Source organism: Culicoides brevitarsis, chromosome 1 (genome assembly GCF_036172545.1).
Source record: "Culicoides brevitarsis isolate CSIRO-B50_1 chromosome 1, AGI_CSIRO_Cbre_v1, whole genome shotgun sequence".
Classification (NCBI taxonomy): Eukaryota; Metazoa; Arthropoda; class Insecta; order Diptera; family Ceratopogonidae; genus Culicoides; species Culicoides brevitarsis.
The window spans coordinates 35,843,656-35,866,557 of record NC_087085.1 but is presented as its reverse complement, the minus strand read 5'-3'; the positions used below and the strand labels follow the sequence as shown (position 1 = coordinate 35,866,557).

Genomic DNA, 22,902 nt, shown 5'->3' with positions numbered 1-22,902 from the left:
ATTTCAACCCCCATGGCACATTTCATCGTTAAATTGCGCATCGGGTCGGCGTCGTCGTCACCATTTTCTTTTTCGCCCTCCAATCGGCATGCAGTTCGTGAAAATCCTGCCCCGTGATTGGCTTAAATCGGCACAAACACTCGTGATTGGCTAATGGATCCGCTAAATGCGCACTTGGTCCCGTGCCCCAGCATTAATTCTAGTTTTTTTCAGAAGCGTGGTGGCGTGGTTTTCGTGGTCGCAAGAAAATTGTGTGATTTATTGAAAATTTCTGTGTAAAACGAATCAAAAGTACTATCAAAAATGTCCGAAAGAGAAAATAACGTGTACAAAGCAAAATTGGCTGAGCAAGCTGAGCGCTACGACGGTAAGTCGAAAAAAATTGATTTTTTCCTCAATGGACGTCACTTTTTTTCCATCACGGCATTGATAAAAAAAAATTTTTTTTTTTCAAACCACTTTATGGCGTGCAAAATGCACCAAAACCGAGCAAAAATACGTGAAAAATGTCGTTTTGCCGCTGCCGCATGCATTTGGCATATTTTTACGGGGTCTACCATAAATTTTCGACCGGAAAATTGCGATTAAAATTCCAGACTTGATCCACAGAGAGAGCCGTGCCTTGTCTCCGCGCCGCCATTTAACCGGATTATGCAATCGGCTTCGATGGCAAAACCGGGATTTCGGCAGCGGCAACGGGAAAAGTCACGGATTTGGCATTTTGCGGAACTTTTCACGGCAAAAGGTCGTACCGGTTAGCCACACACATAAAAATTTTTCTTCATCATCGTCATCGTCATTTTCTCACATTCCAATTTTTCACACATTCGCATTCGAGACACACACACACACAGGCAAAAGTACTGATTCATCGAACATTCGCGTTTGAGTGTGTGTGCGCCGAACGAGAAGAGATGACTTGTCTTGGAAAAATTTTTATTAATAAAAAGTCTCCTTTACCTTTTTTTTCTCATTTCCGACTTTTTGTCGATGAAAAAACTTTTTTTTTCAAAATTTTTCTAATTTTATTTCAAAGCGAAAGAGCGCAAAAAACGACGAATAAGAGAAAAATGTCCGGCAAAATCGCAAAGATCGGCAAAAAAAATTCATGTCAAGTTACTTGAACTAATTTTTCATTAATTTTTTATCATTTTTTTCTCATTCTATTAAAAAAAAACTCCTGATGATGAGAAAAAAAATCACAAGGAAAAAAAAAATCGAGATGTTAAGGAAGAAGAGGTGTGGTCGTTTCCAATACAACAAGACAATTCTAGTTAATTTTTAATAAAATCATAGAACAAAAAAAGGATTTGATTGGCAAAAGTCCCATTTCCTAACATATTGATTATATTAAGGAGCGAAACGGTTGCCGAGGGCAACATTAATTTATTAAAGTTTATTTTATTATTTTTTTTTGTATTTCCTTAGAAGCGCACAAGGAAAAGGCTCCTTCCTACACACACACACACACACACACACACACACGCAAACGAGCATTTTTCGCAGTAATTACTTGAGTCATTTGGTCAATTTATTTAAATCAGTTCCATTAAAAACTTGCTTTGCTAGTCAGTCACGCTAGTTTCGCAAATGTGGTAGTGTGATGGATTAATTGCTCAGTTTCGGCGAAAATGAAAAATTCCTTTTTTAGCTCTTTTTCGCCGAAAAAGGCTCGTGTCCCGAGAGAATGTCTCGAAACTGACCTCATCATCGGCATTAAAAAAAGAAAAAATTTGCAGAAAAAATGGCAGAAATTGAAAAAAAACCAAGTCTGAGTAAGAAGAGGGATTTTTACACGAAACTGTCTCTGTGTGCGTTTCAATATTCCGTTAAATGTATTTTTTTTTATTCGTCATTCATGTACGTGAGGCAACCTGCTTTCCTCTTTTTCATTCATTTGTGTTGGTATTCGTTTTTTCTCTCTGTGCCGCTGTGTTAGTGCCGCACACACACACCCAAACATTTATCGATCGTTTTTTTGGTTTGGAGCACTGCGCTATGACTGTTGCCATCTACCTACTTTCATACGATTAAATTTTGCCTCCTTTTACGATGAGAGTCGACACGAACGCAGCAGCGCCATCCATGGCAAAGTTCGTGTGAAGTTCGGGGTGGCCAAGATGAATGGGAGTGAGGATGGGCCCATTTTTCACTTTAATCTACGGAAAAAAAAGTTACTTTTTTGGGTGTTGCTGTCATTGACTCATTGTGTTCAGCAGGCACACCACACCGCAAAAGCATGGAATTTGCCGAAAGCATTGAAAAATTTCGCTTTTCGAGCATTTTTGAACATTCTTTTGTGACTTTGGAGTCACGAGTCGAGATAACGATGATATCTTATCGGGTTGTGCTTCAGAGATAACGAATGACAAGTCCTGTCTAAAGCCAATTTTGTGCGTATTTCATGATTTTGGTTTCGCTTTAGGACGATATTAATTATTTTTTGCTCAAAATCTTCATTTATCCTGACAACTTTCCCATCAATCGTGGAATTTTGTTGGCAAAAATGAAGAAACACACCTTTATGAGGCACGTGCAATTTTGAAAAATGTTTCATTTTATCACTTTTGGACTTTTAAATATTTAATTTTTTAAATTTTTGAACTAAAATATTCAATAAATTTTTTATAAAATATTTATATTTAAAATTTATAAAATAAAATTCTTAAAATTTTTTAAAAATTTTGTAGCATTAAATTTTTTATTTTTTTTGTGTCAAAATTAAATCTAAATATTTTAATAAAAATAATTTTTTTTTTAATTTTTTAAAAAATTTTCAATTATAAATTTATTTTTAATTTTCTGCGTCAAAATCAATAAAATTATTAAAAATAATAGAAAATAAAATTTTTAAATAATTTTTTATTATAAATCTATCAACTTTTTGTGTAAAAAAAGTTCAAAAATTAATTTTAAAAATTAATAAAAATTATTTTAAATTTTTGAAAATTTTTTAACTATAAATTCTCGTCAATTTCACGCTAAAAATAATTTTAAAATATAAAAAATTTAATTTTTTTATAATTTTTTTTTTTTAGTTCGGTTTTAAAACTTAAAAAGTTATTTTTTTATTTTTTAAAGAATTTTTAAAGATAAAATTGGAAACATTTTTTAAAATTGCCCTTTCCCAATAGAATTTTTTTCATTTTTATTGTTGATTTTATGTTCTAATGTGACATTTTTTTATTTTTTTTCTCTTGTAGAAATGGTTGATGCCATGAAGAAAGTAGCCTCGCTCGATGTCGAGCTCACCGTTGAGGAGCGAAACTTGTTGTCTGTCGCGTACAAAAATGTCATCGGTGCGCGCCGTGCCTCTTGGCGAATCATTTCGTCCATTGAGCAAAAGGAGGAGAACAAGGGAGTCGAGGAGAAACTTGAAATGATCAAGAACTACCGTGCTCAAGTGGAAAAGGAATTGCGTGACATCTGCTCAGACATTTTGGAAGTTTTGGATAAACATCTTATCCCATGCGCCTCCACTGGCGAAAGCAAGGTATTCTACTACAAAATGAAGGGTGATTATCATCGTTATTTGGCTGAATTCGCAACTGGCAACGATCGCAAAGAAGCCGCCGAAGCATCATTGGTCGCCTACAAGGCAGCCAGCGACATCGCTATGACTGATTTACCTCCAACACACCCAATCCGATTGGGATTAGCACTAAACTTTTCGGTAAAATTAAAAATTTTTGATATTTTTTTACATTTTTTTAACAACAAAATTTTTTTAAAGGTCTTCTACTACGAAATTTTGAACTCTCCTGACCGTGCCTGCCGTTTAGCAAAGGCTGCGTTCGATGATGCTATCGCCGAATTGGACACTCTGAGTGAGGAGAGTTACAAAGACTCGACACTTATTATGCAACTACTGAGAGATAATCTTACATTATGGACGTCTGACATGCAGGGAGACGGTAAGTTGACTTTTTAATTAATTTTGTTGCACGTTTCTCGCCAATTTGCACGATCACGAAACAAAAAACAACATTTATCTCACACTCGGAAATTACTTTTGCAGGCGAAGGTGAACAGAAAGAACAAGTCCAAGATGTTGAAGACCAAGATGTGTCGTAAATGTGAAGTATCCTTGTCCGAGCGTGTGAATTTATTTTATTGAAAAATAATATTAAGCATTATTACTATAAGATATCTATAAATAATAAGATTTCAACATCAATAACAACTACAGCATATAAATATAAAGCAACAGCTGCAACAGCATAAAAAAATCAATTAGATGCATGGAAAAATACTGAGAACAAATCCTTTTTCTTTTTTACAAACAAACAAAAAAAAACATAAGAAAAAAAATTATTATGAAACAACATAGAAAATTAAGCTTAAACTAAAAAAAAAAATTCATACACACACACACACATACATTGAACACACAAACTTCACCATTTAATTATTTAAACAAAAAAAAAAAGATAAAATAAATTTTCATAGTCACACACAACAATTACTTATAAATTGATATGAAGTAATGATAACATACGATAATTAAAAATTATATTAAACTATAACAATTGAAAATTAAAGGCTAAAAACACAAGGAAACACAAATAAATAAAAAAGTTAGACGATATGTATATTCTCATGATCATCATCAAACAAAAAAAAAAACATCAAAACATTCTCTTCTTTTTTTTAATACACATAAAATTAAATAATAAACAATATCCTTGAACAACTAATAAAACAAAAAGAAAGATCATCTCTCTCTTTCACCAATTTTTATTAATAAAAAAAAAATTAACATAAATTTATACAAAGAAAAAAATAATAACTAACTAGATTCATTCATTCGAAAAGAAAAAAAAATAGGTGTCAGTGTGTTGCTTTATACAGAAAAAAAATTATAATTATTATATACTACTATCAGTCACACAGTTTCTTACTTTTATTTTTTTATTCGGTTTACCCTAATAAATAATATAATATTTCCAACAACCGGTAGTATTTGTTTATTAATGACTATTAATAAAATGATATAAATTAAATAAAAAAAAATATTAAAAAAATACAAAAAAAAAATTAAAACAAGTATCAATCATTATTCAAAAAAAAAACATTTTTCTGCAAGTAATCTTTGGAAAAAAAAACATAACAAAGAATATTAATAAACAAAAAAAAAATTACAAATGTACTCATGTGTTCTGCATTAAAAAGTAATAAGTAATAATAAATAAATAATTGTCTGGAACTTTTCGTATGTTATATTTTTTGGTGTAAACACGCTTCATTCAAATTTTTAAAAATTTTATTAAAATTCAAAAATAAAAAAAATATGAAATCGCTACTCATTCCGTTATTTTTTTTAATCATTAATTATTTTTATTAATTTTTTTGTTTTTGTCTCGTTATATTTTTTTTTGTCAATGAATCCGTTTTTATGTTAAATTTAACAAAGTGATGATTTATTGCATTTACATGACTAAAATCGACTAATAATCCTAGTCTGCATCAAGTCAACTTTAACTAACACACACGTGAGTATTTTTTTGTTATTTTTCTTCTATTCATAACATTATTCATTATTATTATTAATATTCATGATACATTATTAACGCATATTATCAGCTAAATGTGAGTAGATAAGAGTAAATTAAAAAAAAAAATAATAAAAAAAATAAAATAATGTTTCTTTATATAAAAAAAAAACAACTTAGAAAAAAACATCATTTGTAGAGGCTTGTAATATCAATCAAAAAAAAAAATATGTATGAGATCAAATTTAGCATGAAATTTAGATTATTATTATTATTACGATTGAATGGAAGAAAATTAAATAAAAAAATAATAAAAAAGAGCTTCAAAATTTGGAATGTTTTCATTTTTTAAGTTTTTCTGCCATCATCAACATGTAGTTGTCCCACGAAAAAAAAAAATATTTTTTTTGCTTCTCTCGTCACATATATTTTTATTTCAATATTTTTTTTTATTAAACATTCAGAGCACACACGCACACATGACAGTCATTTCATCGATAGGTGTTATCTAGACAACATATACATTTATAACATGTATGTGAACAAATGTGGAATAGAAGTAAAAAAAAAATAGTAAACTTCCGTAAATTTTTTTTCAAAACGAACAAATACTGCCATGAAATGTAGAGACAAAACGCTGGTAGGTAACGTCGTCGATATACAAAAAAAAAATAAAATTCTATTTCACATTTTTGTCACTCACTCACTTCTTTTGTCATATCTTTGGTAATAGTATTGGTTTGTAATAAATATTATAAACATATATATTTATAACAATACAATAAGAAAATTTCTGGTTTCGATCGGCTTCAATTAATTCAATAAATATGAATGAAAGATGAGAAGTTTAATTATATTAAAATATGATGACACATGAGTTACATACATTTTCATTAAACATTATTAAAAAAAATATAAAATAATAAATATTTAGGTACTGGATTAAAAAATAAAATAAATATAGTGACATTAATAAAAAAAAATAAATGTATTAAAATACATGAATAATAACATAATATTAATAATCAATATAAATTTCACAAATGTTACTAAACTAAATTAAATTCATACTAAAAAAAATATAATTCATTGGTTTTAAAAATTATAATTTTTTTAAAAAATAATTTCAAAGCATTTTCTGCATTTTTTAGATATAACTTTGTATTGAATGTAAAGTATTGTACAACATTATACATTTTTATAGCAAGAAAAAAAACGATTTAAATATAAGACAACTAAAAGCTTAATAAACATACATATTTATTATTTTTTTTTCTTAAATTTATATTTTAAAATTATTACAAATTTAATATAATTAATAATCAATCAAAGACCAATATTTTATTATTAAACAAAAAAGGACACAATGAAAAATTATATATAATAAATTTTTAAAGTTTTATATGACAAAAATAGCAAATGCAAGTTTTAACATGAATTTCTAAATTAATTACAAAATTTTAAGCTGTTTGTATTAAAATATATTTTTAATTTAAAATGCTGTAACAACAACACAAAAATTGTAAGATTTTATGTATCTGTTAGACTATGTATTTCAATATGTATTCATTCATAGAATTAAATATTATTGGCTTCTCAATAAAATTATAAAATGATTAAAAAAAAACTAATAAAATGATGAAAAATAAAAAAAAGTTTTTAATTTCTTTAATAGATTTTTTGAATTTATTTTTAAATCCAAGAAATATATTCTAAAATGAACTATAAAAACTTTATTTTTTTTAACTCTTAAAAACATTAATTTAATTTTCTAAAATTTTGATTTTAATAATTTTGTGACCATTATTATTTTTTTTTCTTTGAAATAAAAATAAAATTAATTAATAATAATTTTTTTCATAATTTTTCAATTTATTTTTTATTCATTTAAGATTAATTTTGATAAATATAAATAAATTTAGTAGAAATTATATTTGTTCTTCATTAAAAAATATCTAAGAAGCCTTTGAAATTTTTAAAATTTTCAAGTTTAACACATTTCTTCTTCGCGAAAAGACGTCTTGTGCTTAACTGAAAATATATTTAATTTAAAAAAATATTTATTTCTTAAAAAAAAATGAATTCCGATGATCGTATTAAGATTCTTAAATTACTATTTGGCGATGAGGGTAAGTTTTTTTTTTCTAAAAAAAAAATTTTTTTTTTCGATGAATTCTTATTTTATATCATTTAGCTGTTTCAATGGACCAAATGTTATCAAGTATAACTGATTCTCGTGAAAATGTGGAAACATTCTTGGCACGCTTGAGAAAAATGGGTCTCATTTCCAATCGCAATGGGTTATATAAGGCAACTACAAACACGAATCCTCGTGTTCCGGACAGGATGCGCGAAAAACTTCTCATTAAAAGCAAACCAAATCGTCTCTTAGGCAGTGTAACTCCTACAACGAATTTGCCTCGTCGCCAACAAGAACCGGAAGTTGTTAAATCCAAAGGAGCACGAGGTAGACCACGAAAAAGCACCCGTCGATCTGCAAAGGAACAAGGACAATCCAATCAAGCTACGGAAGCAAATGAACCGGAGGTTGTTAAAACCAAAGGAGCACGAGGTAGACCACGAAAAAGCACCCGTGGCATCAAACGTCCTCGAGCTGCAAAGGAACAAGGACAATCTAATCAAGCCTCGGAAGCAAATGATCAAGTTTCGAAACGACCTCGTCAAAAAGTCGTCACTTTTGGAGAACATTGTTAAACAAAAAAATTATTTTTTTACAAAATTTGCAGTAAAAATTATTTTTAATACACAAAAAAATCGCATAACGGATTCTCGCCACAGTAAAATTCAAATCTTGTTCAATGAAAAACAGAATTTTATTAATGAAAACAAAAGTCAGAACGAGACAGAATTGAAAACGGGTGTGCGAGAGTGAGAAAGCTATATTCATTCACAATAAAAAAAAAACATATGAAAAAAAGTAAATTGTACATAAAGTTATTATTTAGTTTATAAGTCGCAAAGAAGTACTCGAAGAGAACAGAAGTATTAAGCGGCGTTAATAATAATTATTTTTCCATACTGCCGCTAAATTACTGCAGTAAAAAGTGTTAAATGAGTCAAATTTCGTGAAAAAACATAAAACCGCAAACATGAACTTTAGATTAGTTTTATTAAACTTATTTATACTTATTTTAGTGAGATTTTACAATTGCGAAAACCAAGGTACGTAAATGATTTCCTTTGTTTTTGTCGGTTTATGTCACATTTATAGCCGCAAAACTTGCGACAATCAGTGCAATTTTAATTGAAAATTCCTTCAAGCGATCAATTTTCATTAAATTTTAAAGAAACAAAAAATATTAGAAACTAAATTTTGTGTAACTTCTCGAATTCCTTATCGTTATGTGACACTTTCGGTTTCGTTCTCTTAATTTATTAATCGCTGTAGAAAGGCTTATCAGAGAATATTTCTTCTTCCGCACGTAATCATTAATGTTACATTATGTTATACAATTTTTTAAGAATTTTTTTGTACATATGTTGAAGATGATGTCTTCGCTAAAATCACGTACGCCATCCATCTAAACATGTTTCAATGCACTTTATAAAAATTCAATAGGAAAACTTTTTTTGACTTAAAACAAACATTTTTGTTTATGCAAGTTTACATTTAAAAGAGCATTTAAACGATTTGGTATTGTAAACTATTCTTCATCATCCGGCATTCTATAAATAAAACTGCTGATTGAAGTAACTTTCGTCCGTGTATGGCACATGTATGTACTTATCTACATAAACATAAGTTAATAAACATGTGTTTCAGCTGGAAATTCAATTAAAAATGTGAGGGGGTTTATGAATGCATGACATAATCTTAGCTCCTGTAAGAGTAAAATTAATTTTTTTTAAGCACGTGAAAGTTGCAACAATTTTTTTTCCTTTATCCTTTAGAATTGGTTCATTTGTTGATTTTCCTAAAAAATAAAAAATTAATTAATTTTTTCTTAAAAATTTTTCAGCTAATAACAGCAAAACTTTAGTATTTACCGTTGCATCCGAGCCCACTGATGGATACTTACGTTACCTGCGTTCCGCAAAGCATTACAACATTCCCGTTACGACGCTGGGTCTCGGCGAGGAATGGAAAGGAGGAGACATGCAAGGTCTTGGCGGCGGTTACAAACTGAATCTCATGAAAGATGCTCTCAAGCCATTCAAAAATGATGCTGAAACAATTGTTCTCTTCTCTGATTCGTACGATGTTATTTTCACCTCATCCTTGAACGAAATTATTAAGAAATTTAAAAAGACAGGCGCTCGTGTGCTCGTTAGTGCAGAAAACTTACTTTGGCCCGATAAAACCTTAAAAGATCAATATCCCGTATTCGATGGTCCTGGAGGATGGTATTTGAATTCCGGCATGTACATGGGTTACTGTGATGCTGTCTACGAAATGTTGAATTCCAGTCCTCTGAAGAACACGGATGACGATCAATTGTTCCTTACAAAAGCTTATTTGGATGAAAAATTGCGTGAAAAGTTGTCCATTAAGTTGGATCACAAATCCGAGATCTTCCAAAATTTGAATGGCGCCATAGAGCAAGTGATGTTGCATGTTGATCCCGATTCTGGAGAGTCTTTTGTGTATAATCAAGATTTTAAGACACGCCCAAGCGTTATTCACGGAAATGGTCCGAGCAAATTAACCCTTAACACGTTCGGAAATTACTTGGCTGGAGCATTTGTGTCTTCCGAATGCAAAATTTGCAAGGAAAATCGTCAAACGTTGAACGAAGAAGAGCTTCCGGAGGTACTTTTGGCACTTTTTATCGAAAAACCAACACCTTTCACCGAGGAATTCCTCCAAAAAGTTCACGCCATCAACTATCCAAAGGAAAAACTCCATCTTTTGGTGCACAGTAACGTGCCACATCACAAAGCAGCTGTCACGGCATTCATTGATGATCATTCCAGCGAATACAAGACATTCAAATTGATCGATGTCGAAGATGATTTCAGCGAAGCTCATGCTCGTGGATTGGCTTTGGAGGTTGGAAAGAGCAGAGGTGTCGAATATCTCTTCTCGCTTGACTCGGAATCGCACATTGATAATCCAGAAACGTTGAGATTGCTTCTTGAGGCGAACAGAACAATAATTGCTCCAATGTTGAGACGTACAGGCTCGTTATGGACCAACTTTTGGGGAGCGTTGTCAAGTAGCGGATTTTATGCAAGATCTCACGACTATCAAGATATTGTTGATAGAAAAGTTTTGGGAGTGTGGAATGTGCCGTATGTGACAGGAGCGTATCTCGTCAAGTCTCTTGCCTTTGAAAAGATTAATTTTGAGAAGAAAGAGATGGATCCGGATATGGCGTTTTGTCAATCAGTTCGAGATGCGGTAAGTTTTGAGTGTTTTATCTTTATCAAAATATGAGAAAATTTTTTAAAAAATTTATAAAATTGAAAATTTTCAAACTTGAATTAGCCAAAAAGCGATTTTCAAATTTTCAACGAATTTTTTTTTAAATTGACATTTACAAATTTTATGATTTTTACATGTAAAAATTTAAAGTTTAAAAAACGTAAATATTTAAATTTATTAAGAAAATTAGTATTTGAATTAGCCAAAAAGCGATTTCCAAATTTTCAAACGAATTTTTTTCAAATTGAAATTTTCAAAATTTTTGATTTTTTTATGTAACAATTTAAAGTTTTATTCAACTTTTTATTAATTTTATTGAAAAAACGACAAGATTTTAAATTTTTTATTTCGATATATAAGAAAATTAGTTTAATATTAGCGAAAAAAATGTTTTCAAATTTTCAACGGTTATTTTTTGAATTGACATTTTCTAAATTTTGATTTTTAAATAAAAAAATTAGCAAATTTAAAGTAAATTAAATGATTTTTTGACATTTTGCATCAAATTTTCTGTTAGTTTTTTCTAAAAAAAAAATTCAAAGGTGAATTTTTGACAAATTTTCTTGATTTTTCTAAATCTTTTTCAAAGGAAAATGTAAAAATAACAATTTTTTCTTTTAGAATCTCTTCATGTTCGTGACAAATTTGGAAAACTTCGGACATTTGATCAACAACGAACACTACAACATCAATCTCGTTCGACCGGATTACTACCAAATGGCTTACAATAAAGAAGATTGGGAAAAACGTTACATTAATCCTGAATTTTGGAAAGCTCTTGAAGAAACTGACACGAAAAAGTTCAAACAACCTTGTCCCGACGTCTATTGGTTCCCGATTGCCACGGAACAATTTTGCGACGACATGGTTGCCATCATGGAGGGTTTTGGAAAATGGTCTGATGGATCTAACAATGACGAACGTCTTCAGGGAGGCTACGAAGCAGTGCCTACGCGTGACATTCACATGAATCAAGTTGGGCTCGAACGTCAATGGCTCGCTTTCTTGAAGGATTACGTTCGTCCGTTGCAGGAAAAAGTTTTTATTGGTTATTTCCATGATGTGAGTTTAAATTTTTTTGAAATTTTAAATAGAAAAAAATAATTTTTAAATATTTTTTTAGCCTCCACGTTCTTTGATGAACTTCGTTGTACGTTATCGCCCAGATGAGCAACCTTCATTGCGCCCTCATCACGATTCCTCTACTTATACCATCAATATCGCGTTGAATCGCGCCGGCATTGACTACGAAGGAGGCGGCTGCAAGTTCCTACGTTACAATTGTTCCATCACCGACACACAAAAGGGCTGGATGTTAATGCATCCCGGCAGATTAACGCACTTCCATGAAGGATTGTTGGTGACGAAAGGCACTCGCTACATCATGATCTCATTCGTGGACCCATAAATTCCCGCACAAGTAATTTTAAGAGTAGCGAATGACAATAAAAACTCACGTAAAATAGGAACGAAGCAATTTAACAAGAGATCTGATTCAAAAAAAAGTTAACCACTTCTATTAATATTTTTTTTATTTGACTTTAAGCAACTTTAATTTTTAAAAATTATGCCATAAATTGTTGAATCTACGTTTTGACTGAAAAATTACTGAATGTATGTCTCGCAACATATCAAAATTCCAAAGAAACGAACAAAAAAATGTGAAATAAACGAATTTTTCCAATATATTTTTTGAAAAAGGATGTTTTTAGCCCCATATGCGTACGTTGTTGTCCCAGCTGCAGGAAGCCAAGCACATGCCATTGGGACTCAAGGAAATGGAAGTTACGCGGTTTTCATGTCCGCCCAAGGAACCTAAAAAGAGATTTTTTAGTTAAAAATGAGATGAGAAAAAATAATTTTTGAGACGAAAAATTTAATCGCATTTAAAATTTTTTAATTTCGAAAAATTTTCTTGAATTTTATTGAAATTTTTTTAAACCAATTGGGTTAAATTTATTTTTTTTAAATATTTTTTGTGATATTCTTGAACTTTTTTTCGAATTTAATCAAAATTTTCATAATTTTCCAAGATTAAAATTTTTTTAATTTAATTTATTTAATTTTGCAACTTCTTGAATTTCTCAAAAAAATTATGATTTTTATTGCTTGAATAATTTTTAGATTTTTTTTTTGTAATTTTTATTAGGTATTATTTATTTTCAATTTGTTTTTAAATTTTTTCTGTAAATGTTTCTAAAAAAATTTTTTTAAAGTTTTTTTTTTAAAATTCCTTTTTTTTAGTTTTTCATCTATAAAGTGGATTTTTCGAATAGTTTCCATAATTTTCCCGAGTTTTATAATTTTTTTCGAAATATTCTACAAAATTTTCTAAATTTTTCCTATTTTTTTGAATTTTACGATGATTTTTTTGATTTTTCTCAAAGAAATTTCAGAAAAAAAATTAAAATGCGATTAAAATGTAAAAAATCATTAAAACATACCATTATGTTGACACTTCAACGCATCCCAACAATGGATATTATTGTCATCGCTGCCACATAAAAGAAGTCGTCCACTCAACGACATTGCTGTATGTTTAGAAAATTAATGCGATTAGTTCTAATTTGATTTGTTAAAAGGGCTTCAAAAATCGATACATACCACACGAAGTGAATCCAGAACTTTTATTTGGGGCTTCGTACTTTGCTAACTCTTGATCGCTACGAATATCGAACAAACGTGCTGTCTTATCCTCCGAGCATGTAGCGAACGCATAACCATTTGGATGGAACTAAAATTAAAATTTTTTAAAATTTTATTTAAAAAATTATTTTTTTCAACTCACACAAACACTATTGACATCAGCTTCGTGTCCCCAAAACGTTTGTTTCGGTTCCGTGGCTCGTACATCCCAAAGTCTCGCCGTTTTATCGACAGATCCCGTTACGAATTGCTTCCCATCGGGTGACATTGATATGGAAACGACATCTCCTTGATGCGCCTCGAACTCGACTTCACGTTTTCCCTTTTCCAAGTCCCAAACGCAGCTAATTGACACGAAAAAAATTAAATTTTATTCAAATTTCACGAAAAAAAACTCACATTTTCATGTCTCCTGATCCCGTTAAAATATGACCATCATCCAAAAAGCGACAGGAACTCAAAAAACCCTCATATCCTGCCAATTCTCGCACGATTTTCGCACATCCACTCGAATCGCGATTATTTAAGTCATAAATGGTGCACATATTGTCCATGCCGCCGCAAGCAACAAAATTTCCCGATTCGGAAAAGGCGACGCTCATCACCCAAGCCGAGCGTAACATTATGACTTGCGTCTTATTTCCGGTCCAGGAATCCCAAATGATGAGTTTTCCATCCAAACTTCCAGTGACGCAGTGTCTAAAAAATTAAATTTCATTAATAATTTCTAAAAATTTTTCAAAATAATTTTTTTTACCTCGAATCACCCGAATAATGCACGGAATTGACTTTATTGATGTGACCTTTGAGAAATTTCTTCGTCGAAAGACGTATTCTTGGTGCATCTCCCATATCTCCGCACTTTTCTTCCAACTTACAGTCATTCACTTTGGATTGCTCATCCTGAAAATTAAGTAAAATTAGATTTTTTTGTAATTTTTTGTTGGAAAAAAATTCAAACCCTGATTTTTTTGATTAAATCGTCGCATTCTTTGCGAACTTTTGCTGTTTCAGGATCGTCTTTTGGAGGCATTTTAAGTTTTTTTTTAATTAAAATTAAAAATTATTTTTTTTTATTTATTTTTCGATCCGTTCTTGAGGAAAGTCGTCACAAGACTGACCTGTAACGGATTCGTTCGTCAATAAGCTGATTGATTTTTGAAGAAAGCAATGCCCTAACGTATTTATTTACGCTGTGGCACGACATCGAGTTACAAACGCATGCTCATTTCTATATTTAGTGGGTAAAAAGCGGTAAATACTTGATTGAATTATGCAACTTGTGGAAAGTCACATGCGACGATATCAATTTAAAAGCTCCTTAGAGCATTAAATGCCTACAATTTAACGTTTTAAGAATAGACAATGTATGAAAATTAGAAAAAAATGCATAAGAAATAATTTTTTGGTCTCAATTCGTGAAGTTTTTAATTTATTGGAGACAAAATCTTTAATTTTTCAATAATTTTCAGAATTTTTTTTATTAATTTTCTTTTCTGAAGCGATTTTTTCAAAAAATTTACTTCGAATAATATTTAAGGAGTAAGACTTTCTTCAAAAAGTCTTAAATTTTATTTAAGAAAATGAAAAAATCACTCAGTTGATGTAATTAGACAAGACGATGATCAAAGTTTGTAGTTGACGAAAACTAAAATTCCATCCAATTTTGAAAGAGAGGGCAGTTTCCATTTTCATCCGGTACGAATGAGGAATGTAGTAGTAGTACAAGTAGTCCAAAGTGCCATTCACATCTTTGTAGAAAGTGATGTCAAGGCCCAAGTGATTCATAAGATACTTCGTTTGATGCTCGCGAAAAAATTCGCGGAATACGCAGCCATCAAACAATGCAGATCCGAGTATTTCGATTTTTGGCAGTTTTTTCATCAAGTATAATTCTTGCGCAAGGGAAAATCCATATCCATCACAAATGTAAAAACTCTAAAAAAAGAAAATATTTTTTTTTTAATTTTAAAAAAATTTTTTTTTTTCATAATTTTCAAAAAATAAAAAAAAAAATTTTTTTGACAAAAAATATTCGAAAAAAAAAAATTTTTTTTTACAGAAAATATTCAAAAATAAAATAACTCACTTCCAAGTTCTTACAACGTTCAATAACATTTTCAATCAGTTCAGTGTTGTGCGCCTGACCCATCCAACCACATTCACCTGGCAGAGTTAAATCCTTCAAATGCGGGAGATCGAGCAAAGGATAAAATTTCGAAGGATTTTGTTCGAAATCTCTGGGACAAATTCCAATGTCACGTAATTTTGGTGACTTTTGAGCAACTTGGGCGTAAAAATGTTCGTCCAGATAGCGTATTCCATCTCCTTTCAAGTAAAGGATTTTCAATTTTGGAAGCACGGGATACTCAAAGTAGCATGGATATGCAAAGCACTCTGGCTTGGTTTGAATCAACAAACATTCCAGGTGCTTTAAATCTTTCAATGAGAAGCTGTCAGAATCAAAAAGTGTGGTAAGTGATATCTAAAATTGAAAAAAGTTTTAAAAAAAATTAAAAATAAAAAAATTAAAAATTTTTTTAAATTTTTGTAATTTTTGAAAATTTAATTTTTTTAAATAATTTTAAATTTTTGAAAAACTTAAAACTTTTAAAAAAAAAATTAAAAATTTATTTTTAAAAATTTCATAAAATTATTAATAAAATATATTTTTTCATTTTTTTAAATAAATATAATTTTTATTTTATTTAAATATTTTTTTATTTTTTTTTAATTTTATTTAAATTTTTTTTAAAGAATCTCAAGACTAATTAAAATTTAATTTTAGAAAATCCAAAAAGAGATTAAAATAACAACAAAAATTACCTGTGAGGGCACTGTATGATACCTAAGTGTCTTGAGTTTCGGCATGTGTTCGCATATTGAACGAAAATCGTCATCATTCAATATACAACTGCCGTTCAAAATGTTCAAACATTCCAAATTTGGGAACATTTGAAACAATTTATCGATATTTGTGAATTTGAGGTCTTGCATGCTGCATCCGGAAATGGTCAAATGAGTGATTCCGGAAAATTTGATAAATTTGTTAGTCGATGTGAACTCTACGAAAGCATCTTCATTACGTGTGTGAAGGTTCAATTTCTGAAAAAAAACAAAAAATTCTTGAAAAAAGTTAAAAAATTGAACAAAAAGTACCTTCAAAGAGTTGAATTCCGTGAGCGGAGCAAGATTGAATGTATATTGACACAATTCAATTTCAGTTACTTCCTTTGCTGACCATTTTGCTTCACCGCAAAAGTTATGACTGGATTTCAGCTCAAAATGGGCTTTGTTATTTGTGAATAGCGAATCCAACAATATTTTCATCTGAGGCTCTACAATTGGAACAAGATATTCCGTGTAGTAAGTAACGATTTGCGATTTTGTGATGAAGCTTTTGACACTCTGAAGAGTTGGAAGTTTATGATATTTCGTGAATTCTGAGTAAACTTTGATCGATTTCAATTTTGATGGAAAAGAAAAGTCGCCAAGCAGGTTTTCGTTCGAAACTTCCAAAATTTCGATATTTGGAAAGCATCCGTAGAGTTGTTGATTGATCTGGTCGATGTTTGGGCAAGTACAAATTTTGAGGAAACGGATCTCATCGCCGATTAATTTGAGAAAATTCAGCATTTCATCGAATTTCTTGCCTTCTGGGAGCTCAACTATCACTAAATTAGGAAAGCTTCGTTTGTCTTTCGTTGTTGTCAATCGTGCTTCGAATGTCTTGAACAAGCGTCCTGTTGGAGAAAAGTTCATGGAAGCATTTAACCAGATTGTGTTGTCCTTCGGAAAGTATTCGTTAGCAAATTGCATCCAAAATTGCGAAACCATTCGAGCGTTGAGGCGATCAGATGGAGGTAAAGACTTGAAAATTTCACGCAACATCTGGAAATTGAAGAAAAATGATTTTAGAGACGCCGGATTTTGAGGTTATGACAAAGAAAACTCACTTCATTCGGCAAATCTGATAATTCGCATGACGTTTTGGGGCGTTTTGTTGTGAATGGATCACTAAATGTTGGATCGAGCTTGCGTTTCATTATGAAAAATTGGAAATTACGAGAAAATTTATGGAAAAAGAAAGACACAAACGACTTCTGACAATAAGAAAAAGTTCCCAGATAACATGGATGGACAACAACTTTTGCAATGTGTTAGGGTAAGTTTTTAATTTCATGAAATTTTTATTAAAATTACGTTTGAATCAACAAAATATTTACAAAAAATGAGAAACAATCACTTAAGGAACGGTAAAAGTGATCCGAGACTCTTGCAATAAAAGTCCGGCACTTGTCGTTGAATCTCCTCGTCGTCGGAGCTCATAAATTCCTCCAAATCGTTGCGATTATGAATGCCGCTTTCGACCATCAACGTTTGAAAATTGCAGTTTTTGCCAAATAGGATGTCCGTATTACAGCGATCGCCAATCATGAGAGTCCTTTCAGGCGTCACGTTGCTCTTCGATAAGATGTATTCGCAAACATAAGGACTCGGTTTGCCCACAATTGTCGCTTGGCGTCCCGAACAGTTCTCAATACTCGCAATTATCGCTCCGGGCCCAGGAACAATGAACTTTCCCGGCTCTCGTTCGTCTGAATTTGTCGCAACAAACTCGACTTCCGCATCATCCAGATACGCGCACGCCTTTGTGAGTTTCGGAATGGAAAAGTGCTCGTCGTAGCCCACAATTACAGCACCAACGTCGTCGTGCGGCGTGAATTCGTTATGCAACATATCGTCAATACTGCTTTGAAGAACATCGGGACCTACGCCAATGCAATCGATACCCGCCATTTTGAGTTCTCGCGTAATTCCACTCGTGCCTATCACATAAGCGGTTTTCGTGAATTTCCGTTCTTTCAGATAAGCAGCTGCCAAGTACGAAGACGACAGGATATTCGTTGCGTCAATGTTGTAGCCGAGTCTTTGGGCTTTTTGTGCGTATTCCGAGCGAATTTTCTCCGAGTTGTTTGTGAGGAAGTACACGCGTTTTCCAATGGATTTGAAAAAGTTGATGACATCAGGACTGCCGGGTAACACGCGAGGTCCGAGCCATAACACGCCGTCGCAATCTGTGATAACGGTATCGAAGGAGTTAAGCCATTGCTTGATTTCGCTCTTCTTGGCGTTGTTCAAACAAAAGGCACCATCGTCGTAATTTGCTTTAACCATTTTTGAGTTTTCGTTTTGAGTTGAAGAAATAAAAATTGAGAGTTTTTTCAGTTGTTCACCGTTCGACAGAGAGATTTCAAATGATGCCTCGACGAGTGCGGTATCTGTCTTTTAATGCCAAAAATTCATTTGAGTAGCCACACGCTGTACGTGCGGTACGAGTCTGTACGTCTTTTATTCCTCTTTTTCCCTTTCTTTCTGTTTTCTTTTGAAACACATTTTTGGTAGAATTCCATTAATTTTACAAACCTATTGTAAAACTTTTCACGTGAACGGAGCGTGATCGAAAAAAAACCGTCAATACAATTAAAGAAATTTTTACAAAATATTCCATGAATGAATTTTGTAGTAAAGATAACATTTTGGGGACACCATATGACGTCGTTTGTTTATTTAAACTGATATTTTGATTAAAAATCGTGGAAGTTTTTTCGTTTTTGGTCAAAAATTGGTTTTAATTTGAGACTTTTTGTCCTTAAAGTTGATTTGAGTCCTGAAAGCAAATAAGATTTTTTTATTCTTTCGTGTAAGAAATAATTCATATTTTTTTTTGTACCTGAATCATAAAAGGTACCTGTTGATGGAAGGCATTGCAGTAATTTTCCATGATGATGCTTAAAAATCTTTTACAAAAATTTGGGTTGTTTTCAAAAAAGATACGAAAATTCTTATTAGACTTATTTTATGTTAAAGGTTTGCGCAAATAACTTTTTAAAGACTTATCATGATGATACATAAAGTATCTTCGAATTTTGTAATGAAATTCATACAAATTTTTATAATGAACGAAATTGAAGCATTTTTGATCAAAAGTCAGAAAAATGATCAATTACCCTAAATTTTTTTTAAGAAAAATTAATTTGCACATTTTTGTTATGTGGGAATTTTTATCATCGAAGTAGCCATTTGTCTCTCCCGCGTAATTTTTTCGCATAATTTTGGTATTTCTATCATTATTACCAAACTTTCAAGATGAAACGCAAAGTTACTCTCGAAGATTATGGCTTCGAAACACCAAAACGCATGAAGAGCTCTTGCGAAATTTCAGATTTACCGAGAGAAGTAAGTTTTCTTTGACATAACCTCAAAAACCGGCGTCACTAAAAAATTTTCTTACAATTTCCAGATGTTGCGAGAAATTTTCAAGTCCTTACCTGCATCCGATCGCCTGAATGCTCGAATGGTCTCGCAATTTTGGATGGAAATGCTGAACAAATACTTTCCCAAAGACAACGCAATTGAGATAACTGGTTCAATGGACTTTTCTCCAACGGGACGCTTGTACAAAACATTCGAAGCTCGATTGAATTTGACCAAAGCCAAACGAGGTTTTGCACGATTGCGCATCGTTCGGATGCCACCGGGACAAAAATTCATTGATCTAATCAATTTTCTCAAATTAATCGGTGACGAGATCCGCCAACTGGAAATATGCAGTTTTTCTGCTCCAAAATCACTCAAGATACTGTTCGAGAGTTTGCCCATTTTGGAAACTTTGATAGTTTCGCATGAAGAACTTCTCATCGATTTGAAGTTTGTTCCAAAGCTGAACTCGGTCAAATTATGCTCACAGTTAACGAAACTCCAAAAATTGACGGAAATTCAGAAAATTGCGTCTGTCAAGCGTTTCAGCACAGAATCGTTGTTCATCAAACAAAATATTAACGTCCTTGAGCCTTTTCTCACACCACGAATGAAGATTTTATTGGATACCATGTTGGTCAAGGATGATCCCGGAACGGATTCTATCACATTGACATCGAATTTCAACTATTGCGGAGAAGCTAAATTAAAGGCGAATGACGTAACTGAAGCGATAATTCATGGACAAGTACTCAACATTGCTCCATTGAGGGAATTCAGCTATTTGACGGTATTTTTATTGTTACAAAATTTTTAAAAATTATTAAAATTTCAATTTTCTTCAGGATTTGGAACTTTTTATTAGTTACGAACATGGCTTGGTGCAATTCACATCCTTACATTCGACTATTAAATTTTTCAATGTTTCCAATTTGAAGATTTCTGGACCTTATCAACTACAAAAGACACTCACGAATGCAGATAAACTCTTCCGAATGTTCCCCAAATGTGAGATTTTGGACGTTATGGTGTGGAAATTGACTGACGAAGATTTTGTTGCAATTTGTCAACACATGCCAAAGTTGAAAAAATTGACTTTTGGAAAATCAAAGGTAAAAAAAATCATTTTTTCAAAGAAAATTATTAATTTTTCGTCATTTTTAGATCTCAGTCTTGACAATTTTTGATTTGAATCACTTTTCGCTCAAAGATTTGAAATTTCTCGAGATACTTGCGATCGAAACAAAGCCCGAAATTCTTCATTCGCCACAACTTTCATGGCCTTTTTTGCCAGACATGAAGAGCGTTTATTTTAAAGGCGAGGGATTTCGTCACTTGAGCGAGTATTTTTTCACTCAAATGGCCCAACTTTCGCCTAAGATAACAGAATTGGGGATTTTGTATGCGAATAATTTCCTTCCGGAACGTAACCAATCGAAATTTTTCCCGATCATCAAAAGTTTGAAGTTGAAAGAATTGGATCTTCCCGGCGAAGGAGGGCACGTAACATTTCCTCGCAATACTGCCTTAATTGAATGTGTGATCAATCATTGCAAGGATCTTGAGGTAAATTATTTTTTTTTGACTGAATTTTCTTCTAAAATTTTGATTTTTTTTTAGAATTTCATGATCGACGATGACAATGGATTTTCCTTGGCGCAAGAAATTCGTTTGTTCCGCAGATTGCCTACACTGGAAACTTTGATGTCGGGATGCATGGACACTCGCTCGACTTGTAGAGAAATGGAACGCTGTGATTTTGATGATTTGAAGAATTATTTGGCGAAAAACATTAACGAATACAAGGATATGGCAGGAACGATCAATTATTTGTACAATTATGAGATTCCTCATGCGGAACGTCTTAAGATGGAGACAGATTTTGATGCGAACTGCAAAGACGAACATTTGAAGATGAGCTACATTGTTTTGCATGACTATCTGAAGATGAGTCATTTGGATCTCTGTCGAGCTTTCTACAATTTTATGTAACTGAACTAGTATGTTTTTTTTGTGAATTGAGAATTTATTTTGAGTCATAGATGAATATTATTTGAAGAAAAATCATTTATTGAAACACGAATAGAAAAATTTAATTATTTTTTTTATTTTTGAATATTTTTTTAATAAAAATATTATATGACAAGTGCAATTATAAGAAAAAAAAAATTAAAAAACTGAAAAAAATTTCTTTGACATAGTTTTGTTTTGAAAACTAAATCAAGAGCAAAAAAACTGTGTCAAAAACTGTGTCAAAGCCATTTTTGTCAAATCTTGCTCCAAATGGATAAAAATTTGTCAGAAGGCTCTAATTTATCATTTTTAATCATTTTATAACTCAAAACTGAAAAAAAATTGAAACTGAAAAAAAAAATTTTTCTTTGACATAGTTTTGTTTTGAAAACTAAATCAAGAGCAAAAAAAAACTGTGTCAAAAACTGTGTCAAAGCCCATTTTTGTCAAATCTTGCTCCAAATGGATAAAAATTTGTCAGAAGGCTCTAATTTATCATTTTTAATCATTTTATAACTCAAAACTGAAAAAAAATTGAAACTGAAAAAAAAATTTTCTTTGACATAGTTTTGTTTTGAAAACTAAATCAAGAGCAAAAAAACTATGTCAAAAACTGTGTCAAAGCCCATTTTTGTCAAATCTTGCTCCAAATGGATAAAAATTTGTCAGAAGGCTCTAATTTATCATTTTTAATCATTTTATAACTCAAAACTGAAAAAAAATTGAAACTGAAAAAAAATTTTTCTTTGACATAGTTTTGTTTTGAAAACTAAATCAAGAGCAAAAAAACTGTGTCAAAAACTGTGTCAAAGCCCATTTTTGTCAAATCTTGCTCCAAATGGATAAAAATTTGTCAGAAGGCTCTAATTTATCATTTTTAATCATTTTATAACTCAAAACTGAAAAAAAATTGAAACTGAAAAAAAAAATTTTCTTTGACATAGTTTTGTTTTGAAAACTAAATCAAGAGCAAAAAAACTGTGTCAAAAACTGTGTCAAAGCCCATTTTTGTCAAATCTTGCTCCAAATGGATAAAAATTTGTCAGAAGGCTCTAATTTATCATTTTTAATCATTTTATAACTCAAAACTGAAAAAAATTGAAA

At 31.2% G+C, this 22,902-nt stretch overlaps 6 protein-coding genes across 6 annotated transcripts; 3 read left to right on the top strand and 3 right to left on the bottom strand.

Annotated features, from left to right (window-relative positions):
- The first annotated feature begins 209 nt into the window (after positions 1-209).
- On the top strand, positions 210-4,372 carry LOC134827638 (14-3-3 protein epsilon). Its single transcript, XM_063840373.1, has 4 exons — positions 210-367; positions 3,204-3,673; positions 3,734-3,914; positions 4,019-4,372. The coding sequence occupies exons 1-4, from the start codon at positions 304-306 to the stop codon at positions 4,072-4,074; spliced, it is 771 nt and encodes a 256-aa protein (XP_063696443.1). The 5' UTR covers positions 210-303; the 3' UTR covers positions 4,075-4,372.
- A 4,105-nt stretch (positions 4,373-8,477) lies between these two features.
- LOC134831544 (procollagen-lysine,2-oxoglutarate 5-dioxygenase) lies at positions 8,478-12,545 on the top strand. Its single transcript, XM_063845300.1, has 4 exons — positions 8,478-8,675; positions 9,473-10,854; positions 11,500-11,940; positions 12,002-12,545. The coding sequence occupies exons 1-4, from the start codon at positions 8,603-8,605 to the stop codon at positions 12,284-12,286; spliced, it is 2,181 nt and encodes a 726-aa protein (XP_063701370.1). The 5' UTR covers positions 8,478-8,602; the 3' UTR covers positions 12,287-12,545.
- Positions 12,429-14,667, bottom strand: LOC134831553 (guanine nucleotide-binding protein subunit beta-2). The gene is made up of 7 exons (XM_063845312.1): positions 14,486-14,667; positions 14,282-14,427; positions 13,924-14,223; positions 13,667-13,868; positions 13,483-13,612; positions 13,323-13,409; positions 12,429-12,693 (listed from the first exon to the last, which is right to left on the bottom strand). The coding sequence occupies exons 1-7, from the start codon at positions 14,555-14,557 to the stop codon at positions 12,587-12,589; spliced, it is 1,044 nt and encodes a 347-aa protein (XP_063701382.1). The 5' UTR covers positions 14,558-14,667; the 3' UTR covers positions 12,429-12,586.
- A 363-nt stretch (positions 14,668-15,030) lies between these two features.
- On the bottom strand, positions 15,031-17,641 carry LOC134836756 (uncharacterized). The gene is made up of 5 exons (XM_063851964.1): positions 17,481-17,641; positions 16,684-17,415; positions 16,351-16,629; positions 15,614-16,009; positions 15,031-15,462 (listed from the first exon to the last, which is right to left on the bottom strand). Exons 1-5 carry the CDS (start codon positions 17,568-17,570, stop codon positions 15,121-15,123), a joined length of 1,839 nt encoding a protein of 612 aa, XP_063708034.1. The 5' UTR covers positions 17,571-17,641; the 3' UTR covers positions 15,031-15,120.
- A 125-nt stretch (positions 17,642-17,766) lies between these two features.
- Positions 17,767-18,753, bottom strand: LOC134837740 (glycerol-3-phosphate phosphatase-like). Its single transcript, XM_063853126.1, has one exon. It carries the CDS (start codon positions 18,700-18,702, stop codon positions 17,767-17,769), a length of 936 nt encoding a protein of 311 aa, XP_063709196.1. The 5' UTR covers positions 18,703-18,753.
- An 836-nt stretch (positions 18,754-19,589) lies between these two features.
- LOC134830344 (uncharacterized) lies at positions 19,590-21,896 on the top strand. The gene is made up of 5 exons (XM_063843798.1): positions 19,590-19,764; positions 19,829-20,575; positions 20,631-20,897; positions 20,950-21,351; positions 21,406-21,896. The coding sequence occupies exons 1-5, from the start codon at positions 19,675-19,677 to the stop codon at positions 21,775-21,777; spliced, it is 1,878 nt and encodes a 625-aa protein (XP_063699868.1). The 5' UTR covers positions 19,590-19,674; the 3' UTR covers positions 21,778-21,896.
- Positions 21,897-22,902: the final 1,006 nt, after the last annotated feature.